Source organism: Sparus aurata, chromosome 23, assembly GCF_900880675.1.
Source record: "Sparus aurata chromosome 23, fSpaAur1.1, whole genome shotgun sequence".
NCBI classification, from domain to species: Eukaryota; Metazoa; Chordata; class Actinopteri; order Spariformes; family Sparidae; genus Sparus; species Sparus aurata.
The window spans coordinates 22122666-22142686 of NC_044209.1; the positions used below are offsets into that span (position 1 = coordinate 22122666).

At 41.7% G+C, this 20021-nt stretch overlaps 1 protein-coding gene across 1 annotated transcript; it reads right to left on the reverse strand.

The window, feature by feature from the left end:
- Positions 1 to 44: 44 nt before the first annotated feature.
- On the reverse strand, positions 45 to 19149 carry cavin1a (caveolae associated protein 1a). Its single transcript, XM_030408494.1, has 2 exons — positions 18293 to 19149; positions 45 to 3119 (listed from the first exon to the last, which is right to left on the reverse strand). Exons 1-2 carry the CDS (start codon positions 18791 to 18793, stop codon positions 2352 to 2354), a joined length of 1269 nt encoding a protein of 422 aa, XP_030264354.1. The 5' UTR covers positions 18794 to 19149; the 3' UTR covers positions 45 to 2351.
- Between the last annotated feature and the right edge of the window lie 872 nt (positions 19150 to 20021).

A 20021-nucleotide genomic window follows, 5' to 3' on the forward strand; every position in this document is an offset into this window, starting at 1 on the left:
TAGAATGCTCACACAATTCATGACAATAAAAAAAGGCTTGTAAATATTATTCAGTAAGCTTTTATTTATATTGGCTAGGCAAAAGAGGCCTTAAACACAACAGAAAGAGTAAGCTTATTGTTAGCTCATTATTTGCATATTAATCAATAACACCAAGAGCAATTGTGTCACAATTGTGTAACTGATCATTATTCTCAAAATAACAATGTCTCAATGTAGGCTGTGCATGACCTACCTCACACTTATTGCAGGCTTGTTCTGTTTTTGTTTATTTTAATAGCCAGTAGCTCAAAACAAGGCAAAATATACATGATTGCAAACACACACACCTTTTTTTTTTAAAGGGACCAATATCTTACAAGTGTTTCATTGTTCAATGTACTGGACAATGAGGACATTTTTGACAAAAGATCTATAAAAAAAAGATGCTACTATAATAGTCATAAGCATAATGTGATTTCACAAGTGTGAATTTGATTTATTTGCTCTTTTGTGAAACATTAACTTGGAGTTACAGAAAAATGTAAGTGTGGATATATGGTATGCACATACTTACTTTTCACAATCACACACGAACATTCACACAAACACACGTGTTTACACACCATTGTTCTCTGTCCTTGTTGCTTTTCTCTACCCTGCTCAGTGCTGGCAGGGAGCACTCTCCTTAATTGCATTCCCCAGCCCATTGATTATCCTAATGGTGTTTCATGCTACGCAGTGGGCCTCTGCGTGCCTGCACCACATCAAGATCACACTGTCTCCGGGGAGGACACTAGGAGCACCTTCTTCCTGTCATGTCTGCAGCCCTGTGCGCTCGTTTTACACAATTGAAACGATGATTGAACATTGCTATTGCCATTTTACATCAGGCTCAGATAACTACAATCCAATTGTCATGAAGTCCTCTAATCCTGCATCGTCATCTTCTCTAATATGCAAGGATAAACTCATGTATTAATAATGGTCAGATGGCTTCAGTGAGGAACTACACAAGATTGTACTCGGTTTATGCTAAAAATATTTCTGGAATAGAGCATGCTGTTCCACAGTTCTGACCTTCATCAAACTTCACTGCCATTCCTAAAACTTGGCAGTGTGCAGTCTCACTTAGACTGCAGATAGGATGATATTTGCATCTCCATGTGTTACATTTTGAATCATTAAACTGTCATTTTCTTCATCAGACCATCATTTTTCTGCCTGCAATTACCCTGGGAAAATTTAATAGGGATGTGCAGATGTACTGTGATGAGCTGTGACCATGGTGACAAAGTCGTTCTTCTTCTCCTCTGTGCGAGGTGTGCTACGTGGAAGTCAGCGAATATACATCATGTCCAGACGCAATAAATATAGATTTTATGGTGTTTACATGAATGTCTTGTAAAGATACACCTGTGAGAAGGTAATATTTCAAATTTCATTGCCATCAGCAGGTCTTCATAATCCCTTTCTCACAATCTTTTTGTGACAGGATATCAGAGGATATTGACCTGTTATTCAACATCAAACATTAGATCTTAAAATTATTGTTAAAAGTTCATAGGTGTAACTTTCATATAGTGCCATCTGTAAGTGTTTAAATAGTCCAATAGTTTAATCTATGAGTGTTTAATACTAGTTTAGTACTTTAGCAGAGATTAAGCTACATTTTTAGTCATTAGCATTGTAATATACATTGAGAAACATTACATTGTAATATTTGGCACAATGCCTGAGTGATCGGCAGCATATAAGCTTTATTCACTAATTCTTTTAATATGTTCTTGCATGTTCTTTGAGTCAAGGATTACCTCTCCATCTGTCTCTTCCATTCTTTATTCCTTCTGTAGGCCTGAACCTTGCTTAATTGTTTATTTTTTGTTCAGCACGTGCTCATAACAGCATTGAAACCATCCATCAAAAAAAAAAATCCTGCTGACAACTTCCTGTTACCATACCTCTTAAGGTGCATATCATACATGGCAAATATTATATTACACATCTCAATAACAAAGACTATGTATATCTTTTTTCTTATAGCCTTATATATCTATTTATCAAACCAACAACAAACAGTAAATAGAACAAACATACAGGTCTAAGATAACCAGTCAGCCTGCACCATCTTTCAAAAGCTAGCTTTGTTTTTCTTTCATTTTTCTTATTTATATGCTAAAGATGAGCAAATATGAAAGTCACTCCTGTTTGGTACAATAAAAAGAGATCAGAAAAACAAATGAGATGTCATAGATTGTGATCACATCTAGAAAGTCCCTACGACTAATATTGTGTCCTTGTGATTAGACTCATTCATCAAGACTCGGTTCCCCTCTTTTTCCTTTTATCTCACTTCGCAGAGCTGGGGTGCTCTATTCACTTTGGGCCTTCTTTAGGTGATCCGGCTCCAGGCTGACCAGTTGAGAGTCCTCAGTCACCTCCAACAGAGCCTCCATCTCCGGGCTGTCTACACTCACCAGCTCCCCTTCCTCCACCTCCACGTGCATACCCAACCCGTTCTCCTCTCCCCCTGGCTGGTCCTCGGCCTCGGTCACCTCCACCATCTCTGTGTTCTCCAACACCTCCTCCTCCCCTTCTCGGATCTTCTTAACATGGAAGGTGAAGGGAGGCACGCGGTACACAGTGGTCTTGGACCGGGCGTAGACCGTATGGTCAGGGGTGAGGGACTTCTTCACCTTGTCTTTCGAGCTCTTCATCTTTGCCCGGCGCTCCTGGGTGGGGGTCATGCGGGTCCCGAGCTTGCCAATCTTCTTCTCCAGGTTGTGCTTGGTTTTCTCCAGGTTGTCGCGGGTTCTCTGTCTCGTCTTCTCCAGGTTCTCGCGGGTTCTCTGCTTGGTTTTCTCCAAGTTCTCCTTGGTCTTTAGCTTTGTCTTCTCCATTTTCTCTTTGGAGAAGGCTTTCTTTATGTTGTCCACTTGCTGCTTGGTGGTGCGCTGAAGACGCTTGGTACGAGACTCCTCGATAATCTCTTCAATCTCCACCTCTTCATCCGAGTTGAGATTGTCTGGGACTCCCTCTTGTCCCTCCTCACGTATCTGCTCCAGTCCCTCCACGGCTTTACCTTCAACGGCTGTCTCTGCTGTCTTGGTTTTGGATGTCTTCGGTGGCTTCACTTGATCCTGAGGAAGAAAAAGAGCAATGATAAGCGAAACACAGGACTATTCAGCCACAGCTGCATTATATTAAGAGAACACAATGTGTGAGCTGAATAACATTTTCAATTTTGACATTTACTGCTAAATTAGCTGCACTGATTGTATGGTGTGATTAATGTAAATTATGGAATTTCATTTAATATGTCAAGTGACAATCATCAGCCCGTGGAAGTGAAGTCAATGGCCTTTGGCTGAGAAATTAAATTGAAAAGGTGAGAATGATACTCCTACAAATTCATGTCATCTACACATAAAGTGGACACAACATTTCACTGCTGGTAGCTAGTGCAGACTGCCATCTAGTGGTGTCAATCATACACCAGCAATTCCTGCATGGCATTGCTGGTATACCACTGACCCAGTAATCTTACATTTCCTAAAAAAAATACTCCTGAAAACAAGGTAAGACCATAAACTAGTGTAGTCACATATTACACATACTAGAACTATGGGCCTAAAAGGAAAACCTATTATCAGCACATGTACAGTCATCTTGAAACTAAAGCCAACAGGCTGTTACATCTAACCACAGGTTTATTTCCTGCCATTTCTTTTTTGTCTAACTCACACGCTTTCATTGTTGTGACTAAAAGGACACATTTTTGGTCAAATCCAGTGATTGATGAGGACTTTAGGTGATTTTATAGTTACAAATATTTTGAAAACTTAAAGATTACCAAGATCTATATATCAAAAATGTTCTGTATTTTAAATGTTTTACTTTCACTTCAATGGAAAGACTTGGTGGTTAGTGCAGTTTCACTTTAACTGTTGATATACAGCACAGCAGCACAGCAATTTCACATCTGGTCAGACAAATGTGTAAACTCACACGACTAGCCATACTATCAGTACTAAATGGAACAATGCAGAAGAAATAACTTAAGTTCTAAAACCAACTGACAAAAATAAGGTGAGCATGTTGCAGCTAAAGGTTTTTCCATTGACTCTATGAAGAAAAGGCATTTCTTACTGTGTAACATCACTTGTTGAAAAAAAAAACTGCACTCCTTTAATGCTGAGCGCAATCAATCAATCAGTACTGCAGCAACCATATTTCCACTTTGTTTGGCAGGACGCTGTCATTGTGGTACAAGATATCCACACAGGGAGAGGCAGCACTATGCCAACAATGTTATCCTGCCAACCGCATGTCTGTGACCCCTAGAGGGATTAGAGGTCCCACCCTGATGCACCTCACTGCTTCTCTTCTCTTTGATACCTGCAGCATCATCATCTTCACTGAATTTGTGGAAACACAGGATTAAGTCATCCTGGCCACTGCAGACACCTGTGCCATCATATTAATAGTTCTTATCAAAACAGCTTTCGTGAAATCTTAAGTCTTAGGCTAAAATCTCAAAGGTTCATCTTTTATGTAAATAACCTCAAATGTGGAGAAGCAAAGCAAAGTCAAAGCATCCTTTTTATTTCCAATTCATTTCCCTGTCTTCACAGTTTTTAGCATTACCATAATGAATCACAGGATCATAGTGTGGATAATTTCCATTATTAGCAAGTTTGAATAGAAGGGTCACATTCTGAATTTTACCCTGAAGGTAAAAGCAATTTTGGTTTTGTCAGCCTGTTGCCACATGCAGACTTAATCTCACATAAATAATTGAAACAGATAAATAAAAGCACCGCTGACTGTTAGCAGATGTCTGCTTGTCTCCAGCTCCGCGAGGTTTCACACCTACTTATTTTAGAGTATAAAACAGTTTAATAAGGCAGCAATAACTTGCCAAATTAATCACCACGGTGACAGATTAAATGTATGCATCCCCTCTGACATGAGTAAACATGTTCATCACCCACTCTCATTTGATACTTAATCACTCTTTCTCCCCTGGTGCCTAGCTGTCAATTTAGATTTATCATTAAATGATTGCTGCTTTTACTCTCTGTGGCTGCATTGGTTGCAAAACCTCTTCCCTTTTCTCATGTGAAACTAGCAAGTCAGACTACATCCCCTTTAACAGCATTTAAATGAAAACCCCTGAAATGTGGCTACTCACTTCATAAACAAATGTCTTGCAATTCAGCATTATGACATGCAGGATGCAGGACGCATGGATACGATACACACTACTCACACTAGAGTAGGGCACGAAAGCTGACACATGATCAGGTAGCATGACAGTTAATTTTGTATTCAGTGTGGCCTCATCTATTATGAGATGTTCAACTGACACGCATCTTGGCTTGTCACTATCAATATCAAAGTAGTACAGCATCAAATAAATTGTGAAGCAGGGTTTTGTAGTGTTATGTCATTAGTAATGTGCAATATTTATAGTACAATTGGATTTCTCCACTGGATATCAACCTTCTGTAAGAAAACAAAAAAACACCTGTTGGATCGTGTGATCGGCAAATCTCCCTGGGCAGTTCAAATATTGCCATATGATCCATCATAAAATGGGCATTGCCTCCTTATCTGGTGGCGTGTATGGTGTGGGCCTGGCCGACCCGCTCTGTATGGGTTTATTTTGGGCTGGCCTTTCCCTCTCTCTGGATTCCATCTACCGTTCTCTGGCTACCGGCCACTGCAGCGTTCAGTCCCACCGACACCCCCTCACTAACCACACAACACCCTCGCCTCCCACACAGCAACAGATAAACACATAGCCTGTCACCATAGAAACCACCTGCTCATGTTGTCTCTGGGGGCGGTGAAACTTAGCTGGATAAGCAGCTGACATCCCTACAACAATATACAGACATGAGGTTCTCAGTTGTTGTAAGTGCATTACAATTACACTGAAATACATACTGCAGCTGCCTCGTCGACATGCATGCAGAGCAAAGTGAGTGCACTTATTAATGGGAGGTATTTTGAATGCATTAGCACATAATCCTACCCCCACAACTTTCCATAGATTCTGTCAAAATTATGTAATATGACGGAGAAACTAGTAGGACAAAATTACGCAAAGTGTTGAATGTGACAAGACGTTTGACTAAAACTTCATGAAGATTTAAAAAATAAACCCACATAAAGTAAAAATGTGTATTCACAGTAACATTAAGTACATAAGTACACTTTAGACTGTGAATGGCTGTTATGAAGCTGTCCAGGTGACCTCATATTTCCCTGGCAAGACTTGTTTGCTGCTAAATGTTGATCTGTGTTAATCTTACATTTACAAAAATGTCTAAGTGTACCTCTTGTGTTCCTGTAAAAAAACAGCGCTTAGGAAAGACAACATTTGTGTATAATACACATATACAAGTAAATAATTATGCTGCGTGTAAGTATTCATGCTGAAACGGGTACACACACCTTCAACCACAGAGACACAGTTCTAAACAGTTTTTTCCATGAAGCCAAACTGTGAACACTTTTCATAAGAAGTAGCAGCCTGAACAGGAAGCTTCTGTGGCCAATGGAAAAACAGCAGTGAACGGCATCCTGGGAATAGCTGATGCCATACAAAACACTGATATTACAACATGTTATAGGACTCCATACCTCATAAAAACTATGACCTGCTAAATTTGAATCATCACTGCGCACAGCCAAACTCTGACATAAACATTAAAATGTAAGGAAATACAACTCAACACACATCAAATGATGGCCAACATTTACCCTAATACACATAAATCTGCAATAAGCTTATATCAGCTGATGTCTGAGGAGCGTGTTGATGAGTTTGGGTGCTATACTTAAGGGACATTTTTAAAATGTTTCAATCTTTTATCAGACTTGTTGGAACCCAAATGCAAAAACAAACACACTGCATGTTGAAACATTTTGCTTTCTGCATTCTTTAGTGTTGACTCAGGCATCTGAATCTGTGGAAATTTTGATAATATCAGCAAACCCTGTTTGGGTTTCTGTGCCTGATTACAAAGGGAGAGTCGGGGAGCTTGAGGAGGAAGATGGTAAGTCCATTAGTGTGCCTGTGTTACCTTCCTCTCTCCTCCCACTTAGCAGCAATGGAAAAGTCGGCCCTGTGTGTGTGTGTGTGTGTGTGTGTGTGTGTGTGTGTGTGTGTTTGTGTGTGTGTTTGTCGTGTGTGAGTGCGTGCGTGTGTGTACTGACAGGTACCAGGGGAGTGGTGACTGAGTGCATGTGTGCTCTACTCAGTAAGAAGGTGGCCTGTTGCTAATGTCTCTTTCCTCCAAAAGTGGCATGAATCATACCTCATGGAAAAGATGTCTAGAGAGTGGGTTCTTGAGTGTGTGTGTGTGTGTTTGAATTGCTCAGACAAGCCAGCAACTGTCTGAGGCGTCTCTCAGTGGGAGGAACGACACAGGAGGCGCAATTAAAAAAAACCCAGCAGGCTGAGGGGAAAGTTTTTTGTAAACAGCAACAAGCTATTAAAAAACCCATTTTCTCAAACGATGGTGAAAATGATGTAATCTTCAACAAAAAAAAATCCAACAATTTAAGGCGTTCATATAACAACGGCAATGCTTTTTCATTGTCTAAATATTATCAGAGGCAAATGGTTCTGTGCGTGACTCATATGAGGTCTCTGGGTAATGTATAATATTAATCTGACTGTTACCATGGACAACAGAGCAAACTGTTCTCATTCAGCTGAACAGAGACCACAGCCTCTCTTCATCCCCTTCTCTGTCTCTCTCTACAGTTACAAGACCTTTATCCGGTCCAATTGTCTTGCTTAGTTTTTTACATTTGTTTTCACCCACATCAAACTACGCAATGATGTCTCTAAAAAAAGATGTGTTTTTTGATTGCACGGTTTATGCAATCAAAAAGGACCCTGTTGTCTGCTCTGTGCTATCAATTGCAAGGTGACTCTGCAGGGTGGTTTCTATTCTGTGCCATTATTTAAAAAACTTAAAATAATGAACAGTCAACTGTATACGGCTGCGATTAAAGCACATGCTACGGAAAAGAATCTGTATTTTTGCACCAATGACATTATATTTCCGTTCTTCAATACCTGAGTGGTTGGTAAGTGGAACAACTTCTGTTTGGATAACACATCCATGCACATTAACATTACGATCCTGATCCACCTACATGCATGCAGACATTTAGCAACTCGCTGGCTTGTAGATAAACACACACACTGAAAGACACACACGGCCTTCCTTTAAAGGCAGTGTGATGAAAGGCCTCTCCGGTGAATCACAGGGGCAGCTGTCTGATCCTGTCCAGCCCTTGCAGCTGTGCACTCAGCTTTCACAATGAGTGATATCGCTGACCCTTCTGCCCCTCCAGAATGGGGAAAGGCCAAACGAAAGATTGACATGAAACAGAGGTGGAGGTTCACGTGTTATAGTCCCCGTAGAGGCCTAAATCGCGATGCTTTGATCCCTAAAGAGTGTTCGGAAGCTAAAATAGGGACACTAATGTGCTCTGGTCATTAGAACTGATGCCTCAAACACTCTCTTAAAAAAGGCTGAAACAATTCACAGATGACTGATCCAGCTGCCTACTATCTCAGGCATTTTGGGGTGACTCATGACTGAGGGAACAATGCAAATTCTGTTTCTCAAAACTCTCCTATTTTTTTTTTTCTCAGAACAACCTATTAGTGTGGTGCTGTGTTTAAGAGTCCTGTTGGTAATGGAAACATTAACAACCAATCCCACTCTGTCTATAGACAGATGCAGCTGAAGAAAAGGGGCTCTGTGCACCACACAGCCAACATGGCGATGTCATGTTACAGTGCACACCACAGGAAGGGAGTTCCTTGGTTTTTCTGTCACAGTGATTTGTGATTTCACACACGGGGACCTGAAGGGGGAAGCCCTTTTCCACAGCTTAGCCTTCCCACATCCATAACTCTGAAACCTCTGGAATCCCAGGGTTAGTCCCACGCAAAGACAGAAAATGTACTTTTCCATTTACGCCTGTGTGTGAACTGGCAGCTACGGCACTGGAACATATTATATAACTATCCCTTTTTCTGTGACCGTACTATCCAGACTTACACTAAAGGGGTACAGTAGGTACAAGTTGGAAGGCTCAAGCATGAAATTGCATGTCCTTCTGCAGTGAGCATGAAGGGCTTTTAAAAGTGAAACAGTGTCCTTACTCTTTTCTGTGCAAACCACAGGATGTGTGAATAAAAACAGGGCATGAAAAAGGCCAATATAATCATTAATGACCAATGACTCCTGCCAGATAACACTGGGAGCCACGAGAAGGAACGCAACCAGCCCACACTGCTGTGGTTTGTTCTGAATCGAGCTATTGTTTCTGTGATAGTTAATGATGTGACTGGGACAATATTGATGGAAAATCTGACAGACTGTAGAGGCTTTATATCGCTTTGTAACCATAAGTCCTTGTAAGTACTATTTAACTGAAACGCAAACAATATTTTCCCAAACTTCTGATGAATACGATCTTTCCAGGACAAACTGTGTGTTATGAAAGTGGTTATTTGTGTGAGAAACCAAGAAAATGTGAATAAAGTGAGGGCCGAAATGATAACGTTCCCCCTTCAAAGGTTGCATCTCACCGATAACATAATTTAAGTAGGTTTTATATTATTTATAGATGAATCATCTTAAACATCCATGTGCATGCAATGTCTAATCCCAAGGGTGCAGAAACCCACAGAGCGCCCTGGCAGACTCTCAGTGACAGCCTGTAACTCACATGCCAGTGACAAGAAAAGCGAGCTGCCGCAGCAGCATTGGGTAATATGCCACCAGGGTAACCTGACTGCTGCACTTCAGACTGAAGGTTTGTGCATACCAGACTTTGCCTTCACACGCTATCTGCAGGTAGTTTAAGTTTCATTTGCAAAGGTTTTGAGAAATCCACCCCCAGTATTTATGGTGTCTGTCCAGAAACAATGTCCACGTGAAGAATTATCATTGGGATATCTTTTTAATTAATGTAAAAAAAAAGAAAGGCAATTAGCTGTTATTACACCTGTAGATATAATGAGTGTACACCAGTTGCATGAACCCAACAACTAAGGCTACAAAGACAAACACATTTATCTGGATATCCAACTAATTAATCAATCAATCGGTGCTGCTGACTGCTAAATTTAGACCCACTCAATGAAACAGGACACTACACCATTCCATTCCATTACTGCCGGTGTATTTATAATCAAAACCAACATAGCGGTTTCCTATAATACACTATCTCAGATAATTTGGCTGTGGCCTCATAGACGAAGGGTGTGCCTACAAATCTTGGAATAAACAGCACGGAGGGTATCGTCAGCTTCCACCGAGCTGTGATGATGTGGTATGAGGACACATTTCTGTTTGCCAGCCAAGACGCTGGATGACAACTACAACTGTTCAAATCGAGGGGCGACCTGATCGGTCTCCCAGTTGGTAAATCCTGTCTGCGGTTGTGGGATGGGGATGTTCAGTGAGACAAGAAGGCAGCTGGGGGCTGATCAGGCATCAGGACACATAAAATGTAGTTATTTTAATAGGACTACCAGCTCGGCGTGTCCTCTTGTAGACTCGGAGAAACAACTCACAGACTAGAGACTCACTTTTTCCTCCACCGTCCCAAAATGGGCCTGAAGGGAATGTTAACATTCCCCAAATCAAAACGTTGTCTCTTCACTAAATCATCATCTGCAGTTGTGAGTATTAGCATTCTCAGCATTTCCAGCTGAAGTGCCTTTGTACATTCATTTACTAAAGACATGTCACATTAAAGTGCAGGTCATGTTTTATGTTCCTCTGAACGGAAAGTATTAGTCCTGCTGTGCGTTTAGCTCTATTAGCTCATAGCTACATGGCTCCTGGCTATGTAAACTCTTAGCTCCCTTAGCTGAATACACTCTGCTGTGCACCAGTTACTCAATATCTCTATTCCTGTCGATTTTAACATGGATTTATAGGGTTTGTAGGTCTCGTACTAAGAAGCGACACAGTGATAGTAAAAGCATAAATGTAAATGCATGAAAGGATGCACTCCACTGAAGACGGGGCTCGGTTCAGTTTTACATTTTTTGCTTAGCGATAATAACAAAAATCCCTCTCGTGCCTGAGGGGTCCCCGGAAAAGATTTCTGTGTGTCTTCAACACATTTCACAAACAATGTATTAATTCTAAGATTAATATCTAATATTTTGTTATAGGCTTCATTGCAAATATGCACAAAGGTTCTAAATAAAAGGATACAAAATATAAAGTACAAATATAAGTACCTTTTATTTGTCGAGTATATAATTCAAAACGTAATAATAGAGGCCTTTTCATGAAGTCATTATGTTAACTGGTTTTATATCGTTATTTGGATATGACCTTTATTGGTAAATGCACACACACCAGCACTCACTCAGAGGGACTGATTGAGAACTTGGTTGGTGTTAGAATAAGAATAAGCTTATGAGATCCAAAACCAAATCTGTGTTTTAATCGAAAAAACATCAATACACATTAAATTAAAGTGTAAAATGCATAGTATGCAAATCACACACTGTCTAATTTTAAGTAGTGTAAGTATCGTCAGTGCTGTGACTAGAACACAGCATTATGCAACCAAAAATGCACAACCATATTAGACGAGTAGCTCTAATAAAAAAACGCTAATAATAATAATAATAATAATAATAATAATAATAAAATCTAGACATGTGCAGAGTTTCTGCATGTCGGAATATCACGGATCAACTTGCTGCTCAACAAACCTTGTATCCCAATGTGCAGTACAGGAAAGGCTACCGTAACACTATCAGCAAACCCACTTCCTGCACGTCAGACCCACAGCACAGAGTGTTGTAAACTCGATCTGACAACGCAGAGCAGAGAGCAAATGTACTGAACGGACTCTATAAAGTTACAGTGAGTCCAATTATGTCAGACCAACCCTTAACCTTTGCGTTTTGAGAGTTCAGAATGGCCGGTCTCTTTATAAACACAAAAACAAGATGAACAATAGCAGAGGATGCTTGCTGGTACACTCCTGTTTGCAGAACATGATCATTTTCCACAGTGACAACAAAGACAGACGGGCTTTCAAAGCAAGGACAATGGTTTTTAGATCTTTTCAAAATGTGAAACAAATACAAATCAAACAAAAGAGAACGCTGTTCTTGCTTAGGGTGGAAGTCATTTGTTCCTTGTGGCGTACAAAATGTGCGTGTAACCATAACTGTGTCATAGAAAGAAATCAGAGAATCAGAGTGTTACATCATCCATGTTTGGCCAAGCATGCAAAGAGAAACATAGTTCTGGCTCCACGATGTTGAAAGAAAGATGACAAAAAGAAAAGACAAATGGGGAAAGTGCCTGAGTTTTAAGGACATGTCTGATAATTTGGGAAATACACTTATTTTCTTTCTTGCTGAGAGTTGGATGAGAGCAATACCACTCTCACATATATGAAATATGAAGCTACTACAAGCTTAGCTTAACAATAAGATCGAAAAATACTGTATGCAGTTACTGCCTGGAGTCTCCTCTAGTTTCCTGGCAAACTCATGGTAACAATCTGACTCCAGAAGAGTACACTCCTGGCCATGAAACAGTCCAGCAATGAGTAATTTTAACACTTGGGCCTAAATGTTTGTGTGGATTAAAACAACAGGACATCACATGTTTAACTAGAGGTTTATTGGGTTTATTCAGGGTCGCTGGCAGGCAGACTTTGCCAGGCTAGCTGTGTCCCACCCTGTTTCCAGTCCCTGTGCTACTAAGTTAACAGGAAGATGGCAGTAGCCTCATATTTAGTAAATACATGAGAATGTTTTTGATCATCTTATCTAACTCTTCTCATTTCCCATAGGAACTATGTTGAACTATTCCTTGAGAGAATGTTAGCAGATGTATTTAAAATGAGGTCACACCTGTGTTGGCAAAGTCATGTTTCATTATGGGTTATATCAATATCACATACTGTATTATCTGACTTTTTCATAAGCAACCCACAAACATGAACAACAAGACTCCACTCCACAGAGTCCTGGAACTCGGCTCGACATAGAAGCTGACATGCAACAGTGAAATGTGGAGCCTGCCAGATATCTTTCCACTAGTCCGGGGAAATGGTGGCGCTGCAGGAGAAGGGGACAGAGAGGAGAGAGAGTGGAAGGGGACAAGTGCTGAAGCAAGTAGTGAATGAGGAGTGCCCCTTGGTTCTGGATTAGATGACTGAGTGGGAGTAGAACCAGCTAAATTGATAGTGGGGAGTGATAGGGGAGAGAAACTGAGAAGAAGGGAGGAGAACAAGTGGGCGTGCTGACAGGAGAGGCAGGGGGATGCCAGCGGGATGAATCACAATGCTAACTTGGTTCTGCTGGTCGAGTGCTTTTTGGTACAGTTAGTTCCAAACAACCTGCCTGCGAGGGTTCAGCTAACTACCAGAAAGCTGAAGAGGGCCAAAAAACAGCCTTGGCTGCATCTTTGTGTCTGGAGTAAGTGAAATTGAGTTGTTACATATTCAGGGCAGGGTTAAAAGCTATTACAGAAAAGTGGTCTGAGGCTGGCTGGCTGCGAGCTGAGCTCTGGAAGCTCTGTGAGGTTGGTGTGGAATAAGTAGACTGTAACTGAGAAGTCTTACATCTCTCTGATAGAGTCGAGCACATGGGTATCACTGTCCTTGAGCTGCAGCCAAACACACCCTGAACACAGACTCACAGAAATACAGTCTCGCACTCTGATGGACAAACGCTATCACATTGCATAAACCGGATTAATACACCTAATTAAACTGATAATGTGCATTATGAAACAGACATGTGACCCCTATTTCTGTTCTGTGTGAAGTGTCTAATTTAAGCATACATTTCCCCTCATAAAACAAAATGAGAACTCATACTTTCACATGGAACCCATTGGTTATTTGGGGCGGGGATCACGACACGTTGCACATGTAGTGCTGGTTTAACGATCCAGTGATTGTGCGATAGTTGAGACGTTGCAAGACGATCACAATGTCTGTGTAACTGAAGAAATACCCCTCAATACCCCTTAAAAGGCTAAAAGAAGGATTATGTATATATTCACTGCAACAACTGAGATGAGACAAGAAATTGAAGTGCTTCTTTAACACACACACACACACTAGTGGCAACTTGTCCACCTGAGACATCATTCCCAATGTAAAATAGCCAAAAACTGGAAAAAGGCTGAACAGTCCTGCAGTTAAATTGTTTAAATGAAGGCTACAACAACGCCTTGCTACACTCTTAGGAAAGGAAGCCTCTGCAGCAGGTGATTAAAACCACCTAGAGCATCACTGGTAGCCATTTACTGAGCAGAGGATACTTAAAGACAACACCCATCCCAGCCACAGCCTGTTCACCCTGTAGTCACCTGGCAAAAGATACAGTAGTAGTCGCCGCCGTACCACCAGACTACAGAGCAGCGTCTTTACTCAGGCTGTATGACTCCTGAAAACATCAACACTCACAACACAAAAATGATTTTCTTCTACGCAGCATAGAGGAAGCACAACTCACATTTTGAGAACCCTTGAGAACTTCCTGAAATGAGAACTAAAAGAAAACAGGCAAAGAAGGCCTCTTGAGGGACATTTACAGCATTTGCAACCATAAAATTATTCACAAACCATTTCATCAGTGTGTTTCCTGACAGCTGCTGCTATTAGAAAACATTACAACAGGAAATTAGACTTGTGAGGCTGAAATGAAATACTCAAATGCCTTGCAGTATTGGACTAACGGGAAAAAAGGAAAACTTGGACTCATTTGGACTCATTATGTTTTTCATGGAGAGACAAGTGGTCTGACAAGAGGCACCAATATCAGACATAACACAGTCGGAGCAGGGAAACGCAGTAAGGGTGTGAAAGCGTCAGATCGTTGGCCATTTTGCAGCCGGCAGAGCTGCGATGACAGGCTGCTTGAGCCTTGAGCAGTAGGAGGACCGTCAGCTGCTGCACGGTCTGATGAGTTTGTTATCTGTAAGATTCAGAGGAAGGAAACGTGTTGCCTCTAAAATACAGAACATTTCAACTGAGTGCAACCTTTTAAGTCAAATTAAGTTGAACGGTTTCTCATGAGGACTCTCTTTACTGATTCTTAGTGACGACAGCCTCAAGAGAGACTCGTAACACCATTATTTTGTATATATGTATATATAGTACATTTACTCAAGTACTGTACAATTTTGAGGTACTTTGAGGTACCGCTTTCCTTCCTGGTTACTTTTCATATTCAGATTATTGATACAAAATATAATCAACTTGTAAAATATGACGTATTATTGTAGTATGATTATTGTATAATTTAGCTACCATGCAGTACATAAAGCAGCTAAAATTAGTGATACTCACAAATTAATGCATCAATAATTACAATACAATAATGTGTATTATTCTTAACGGTGATAGAAGTAAGTACATTCCCTTAAGTACTGTGTTTCAGTAAAAGTTTGAGGTACTTCCATTTTCATGGGTTCCGATACTACTTATAATAATACTTGCATTGCGGTGTTGCTACTTCTACTTTAGTGAAATATTAAAGATCTGCCGGTGTCTATAATATTGGTATTATTCGGTAAACATGTCTTCGTAGCTCCACCCTGCTTGTTGCCAGGGGATCGTGCGTGCTACTGCTGCTGCAGGTTTAATTATAAAGCATCACTGTCAAAGTCTTTCCGTGCTACAAATTCTGCAGTATGTGTCTATTCTCAGAGTGCAGAGACTGAGTGACAGCAGAGAAAAAATACGGCACCTTCGGTTAAAGCTGGTATCAGTTTAATAAGGCAGAGCACAAAGTTGACGCTGTCGAACGGGTTCACCTGTCTGACTCGCATCTGAGCTTCACTTGACATTGACACTGTGGGTCAAAGGTAATATCGGTGAGGAATGACCACACACACGGTCACACACACGCTGCACTAGTTGCACCAAGTTAACCATAACCTCTACATGCCTAACCCTGATCTCATCCTAACTCTAAACTTGCCCCACTCTAACACATTAGCACACAAACAGACAGTGGAGAGGGGGTGAAACCTGTCTGAGAGCCACTGTTGATTTGCTATGCTGCCAATAACTGACCAGCCTATCTGTCAGTTAATTAAACTGAACCCAGTGCAGCCTTCCTCTGGCAATAAATAGAACATGGGAGCACAGAACAGCTACTGCAACATGGGAGCTGCAGCCGCTCCTACAACCGACAGTCACCGAGTTTAGACTGCGATAAGAACGGTTTTGATTGTGTCTGCCGAAGCACAAACAAAACTCAGAGTCAGAGTAAAAACAGGTTCAGTCTTAAGCTTTAAAATGAGCTCCGCACGTCCAAACTGCTGTATGCACACTCTCCTACGCTGACAATCGCACACAGGCCTGCAGTAAAAGAAGCTTGCAGTAGACTTCGCAGTGTCACAAACAGCAGGAGGCACCTGCTTTACAGTGTAATTTATTAAGGCCAGTGTCTATGATTGGATTTCTGCTAGATACCAATAGTGTAACCTGCTCCCACAGTTCGACATCCCAGGAGGGGGGGGTGTGAAAACGTCTGCCTGCCGGCGCAGATCCTGTAGTCCACTCTACTCACGAGAGCCGCGCAACTCTCAGATTCACCGTCGGTAATGTGTTTTTAAGAAAAATCTTCCCCCTTTTACAGCCAACTGCAGAAGTTGAGAGGTGAATGACGTTTTCCTGAGCTTCCACTTTTGATTTGTGGTGTAATGACGAATTCCAGATCAAAGGTCACGACATGAGAAGCTGTGAGTTTAGCAGCCAAGAGTGACACGTTGGTGCAGGCATACCAGAGAATTAATATCATTTCCTTTATTATTTTTTGTATATTTCTACGAATTTTCTTTCTAAGGTGTTCGTGATCTCATCAGCTGTTTGTCTGAGGAGGAGCTACCATGCTCCCCAACATAAATCTGATACTGCCTCTAGGTATTCAGGGGCACTTCTGTGCACTGGAGCTGCAGTGATTCATTGGTTAGTCGTCAACTATGTTGCTAAGTGATGAATCCATTTGAAAAAGTTCCAACTTCTTAAATGTGAATGTTCTAGTTTCTTTACTCGTCTGTAACAGCAAACTAAACTTCTTGTGAGTCGAGGACAAAGCAAGACATTTTTAAAGGACGTCATCTTTGGGTTTGACAAACACTTTTACAGACCAATGATCAAATCCGTTAACCATGAAATCAGTCACCAGAGAAAATAAGCGTGAGTTGTAGCTCTACTGGGCGTCCGTGAATGCAGTCCCACTTCTGGGAAATCTTTAAAATAAAAACTACATCTTCATCTCACGTGGCAGCAGCCTGCCAACTATCTGTCCTCTGAGCACCCAGAAGTGGGGCGTTGGTCTCACGTCTTGTCTCAAGTAGCCCCTCATGCCAGTGTTTATAGGCCTTATATTTGTATTTACACCCACTGGTCTTTATATAGTGTGATTAGGTAATCGTGCAGTCATTTTTGCAGTGGGAGGGGTCACTATCTGCCTTCATTTTTCCATGGAAGCTCATAGTATTCCCCTCACTGGAGCGTGACCACAAACTATACAACAGATCTAAACAGAGCGCCGCAGTGAGGGGTGCTTTGTAAACATTACAGCCTCATTTAGGAAAAAAGCGATTCATACATTTATGTCACGGAAAGCAGAGAGTCTGCGCTTTGGCCAGCGTCCTCCATCCTGGGACGGGATCACAGCCCCTTTTCATTTTCACTAACGAGGTTCGACTCGAGCCACAGTGAGACTCTAACTCACTCTGCCGGGACGATGTCAAGAGGTTGCTCTGATGGTTTGATAGATTCTCAGGTGCATTTCACACTCCCTCACCAACTTCGCCTTCTCATGAGGGGAATGCAACACACCCCTTTTTCAGGAATATGCAGATTTGTGTTAAAGTCCCAAAGTAGGTCTGGGCGACATGGCGTTAAAATAATGTTGTGATATTCTAATGTCTCGAAATCTTGAAATCTCAAAAATACTTCATAAATGCGAAAAAAATAGAATTTAACACAACTATTTTTGTTGAAATACCTCGATATCGATATTATAAGGATGTCTATTGGTGCCTTGCCACTATTAGAAGAGGTAGAACACTCAAAATGACATCACTTTACTGTAAAAGACAACACTTATGTCACATCACGATGTCACGATTGGCAAAATCTAACGGTCTCACATCAGGATCACGACATAGTATCGACAGCTTTCTCTCAGACAAAGAGTATTTGCTGCTACTCATGATAAAACAATACTGCAGTGCTCCGTATCCTCTCACCACCTCACCTGGTAGATGAGGACTTTGAAGTTGCGCCTCTTGAGCAGCTCGCTCTCGTTGCTCTCCAGCTTCTTGATCTGGCCCGCCTGCTTCTCCAGGTTGCTGCGCACCGTCTTGACGTTGACGCTGACCTTCCGCACCTTGTCCAGCATTTTGTTGACCGTGTTGGTCGTGCCGACGTGGTTCTTGGACAACTTCGTCAGCTCCCCTTGGATGCTCGACACTGACTTCTCCATGGACTCCTGCCGGGCCTCGAGCCCGTTTTGGGTCTGCTGGATCTGGTCCACCACCCCGATGATCTTGTCTAGCAGAGACAGAACCATGACCCCGTTCATCTGCGCTTCGCTCTTGCCTCCGGGGCCGGTGGCCAGCACCAGGTCCACCTCCGCGGCAGGGTCATCGTCATCTACTGCGGGCTCGGTGGCAGCGCTCACCAGAGCTACCTCCTCGTCATCATAGGCCACTTCCTCCAGGACTGCGTGCTCCTTTTTGACACCTGTATCCGCCATGGCTGTCGGCTCTCAACACACACGGTCTGCACTTTTACTACGGATAAAAATACACTGCTGAAAAACAACCTGCAGGAGCCACGCTGCACAGAAATCTCCTCCTAATCCTTTCTATTTTCCTTCAGACAACTTTCTTTTACCACTTGTTTGCTTCTTTCTAGTCTACTTCACACCTAAACGTTCTCTGCGCCCTCGCTCTCATACACTGTGTCTCGCTCTCTCTCTGCCTCTGCTCTGGGATGCCAGCCAGCCAAGGGGAGTTGGGCCTCTCACAGCTGAGGCATGTGTGCCCTGACTCAAATGCCTCTGCTCCCTGTGAAACCACCCAGTCAAACTTTTCCCTTCTTTCACCCGGCCCACGCCCCAGACTCCCCCCCTGGCTGCTGGGGCTCCACCCTTTTCTGTCCCCACAGGCCAGCAGCAGGTCTACAGACTCCACCTCTTATGGTGACATGACACACTCTGACACAGGGAGAGGTCCAGTACCATCAGTCCAGATCATGTCATCGTCTCTGAAATCATGGGAACTCTGTACGAAACACAGGATGATTTTATCAATTTTACATGTCAACACTTATTTGTGTGTAACTGCTGCTGGAAAATCCTGCACTTTAAGCCAACAGATCGTTTTTACTCTCCCCCTGTGATATTTTTGTTGACTTACGAAGGCCATTTGAGCCTGGACTGCACAGCATCACCTTCATCATGCTAGTCCTTAAGAATTTAGACTTTTATTTTTGTAGAGACATGTTGCTTGTTACACAACATTCATATGTGATTTGTGTTCCAAAGTAATCTTCCATGTTTTTTTTAAGGAAGATGGCACATTCATTCACACACTTTTATTTTCGCGTTTTATTTTGAAAGCTTTCACCGGAAGGTATTGCTATGCTATTATGGCTAGCTTGGCTGGTATGAACACACCCAAAAAGGACAAGAGTTATATCAAAAATGTTTCTATAAATACAAGTATTGTTACTATCGTTATTCATTAATAAATATGCTTACAAAGAGCTGTGCATATTGACATTAATACTAATTCAACTGATAGTTGCATTATTGTGTGATGCTAGCTGGATGTTAACAGTGGTTGGCTGCCTAGTGGCCACAAATAAAAACTACAACAGCAATTCTAATAGCTGCTGTATTTTTGTTGTATGTAAATAAAAAAAAAATAGAGTCAGAAAATTAGCCCAGGCTATATACTAGCATTCTTAGATTGAAATAT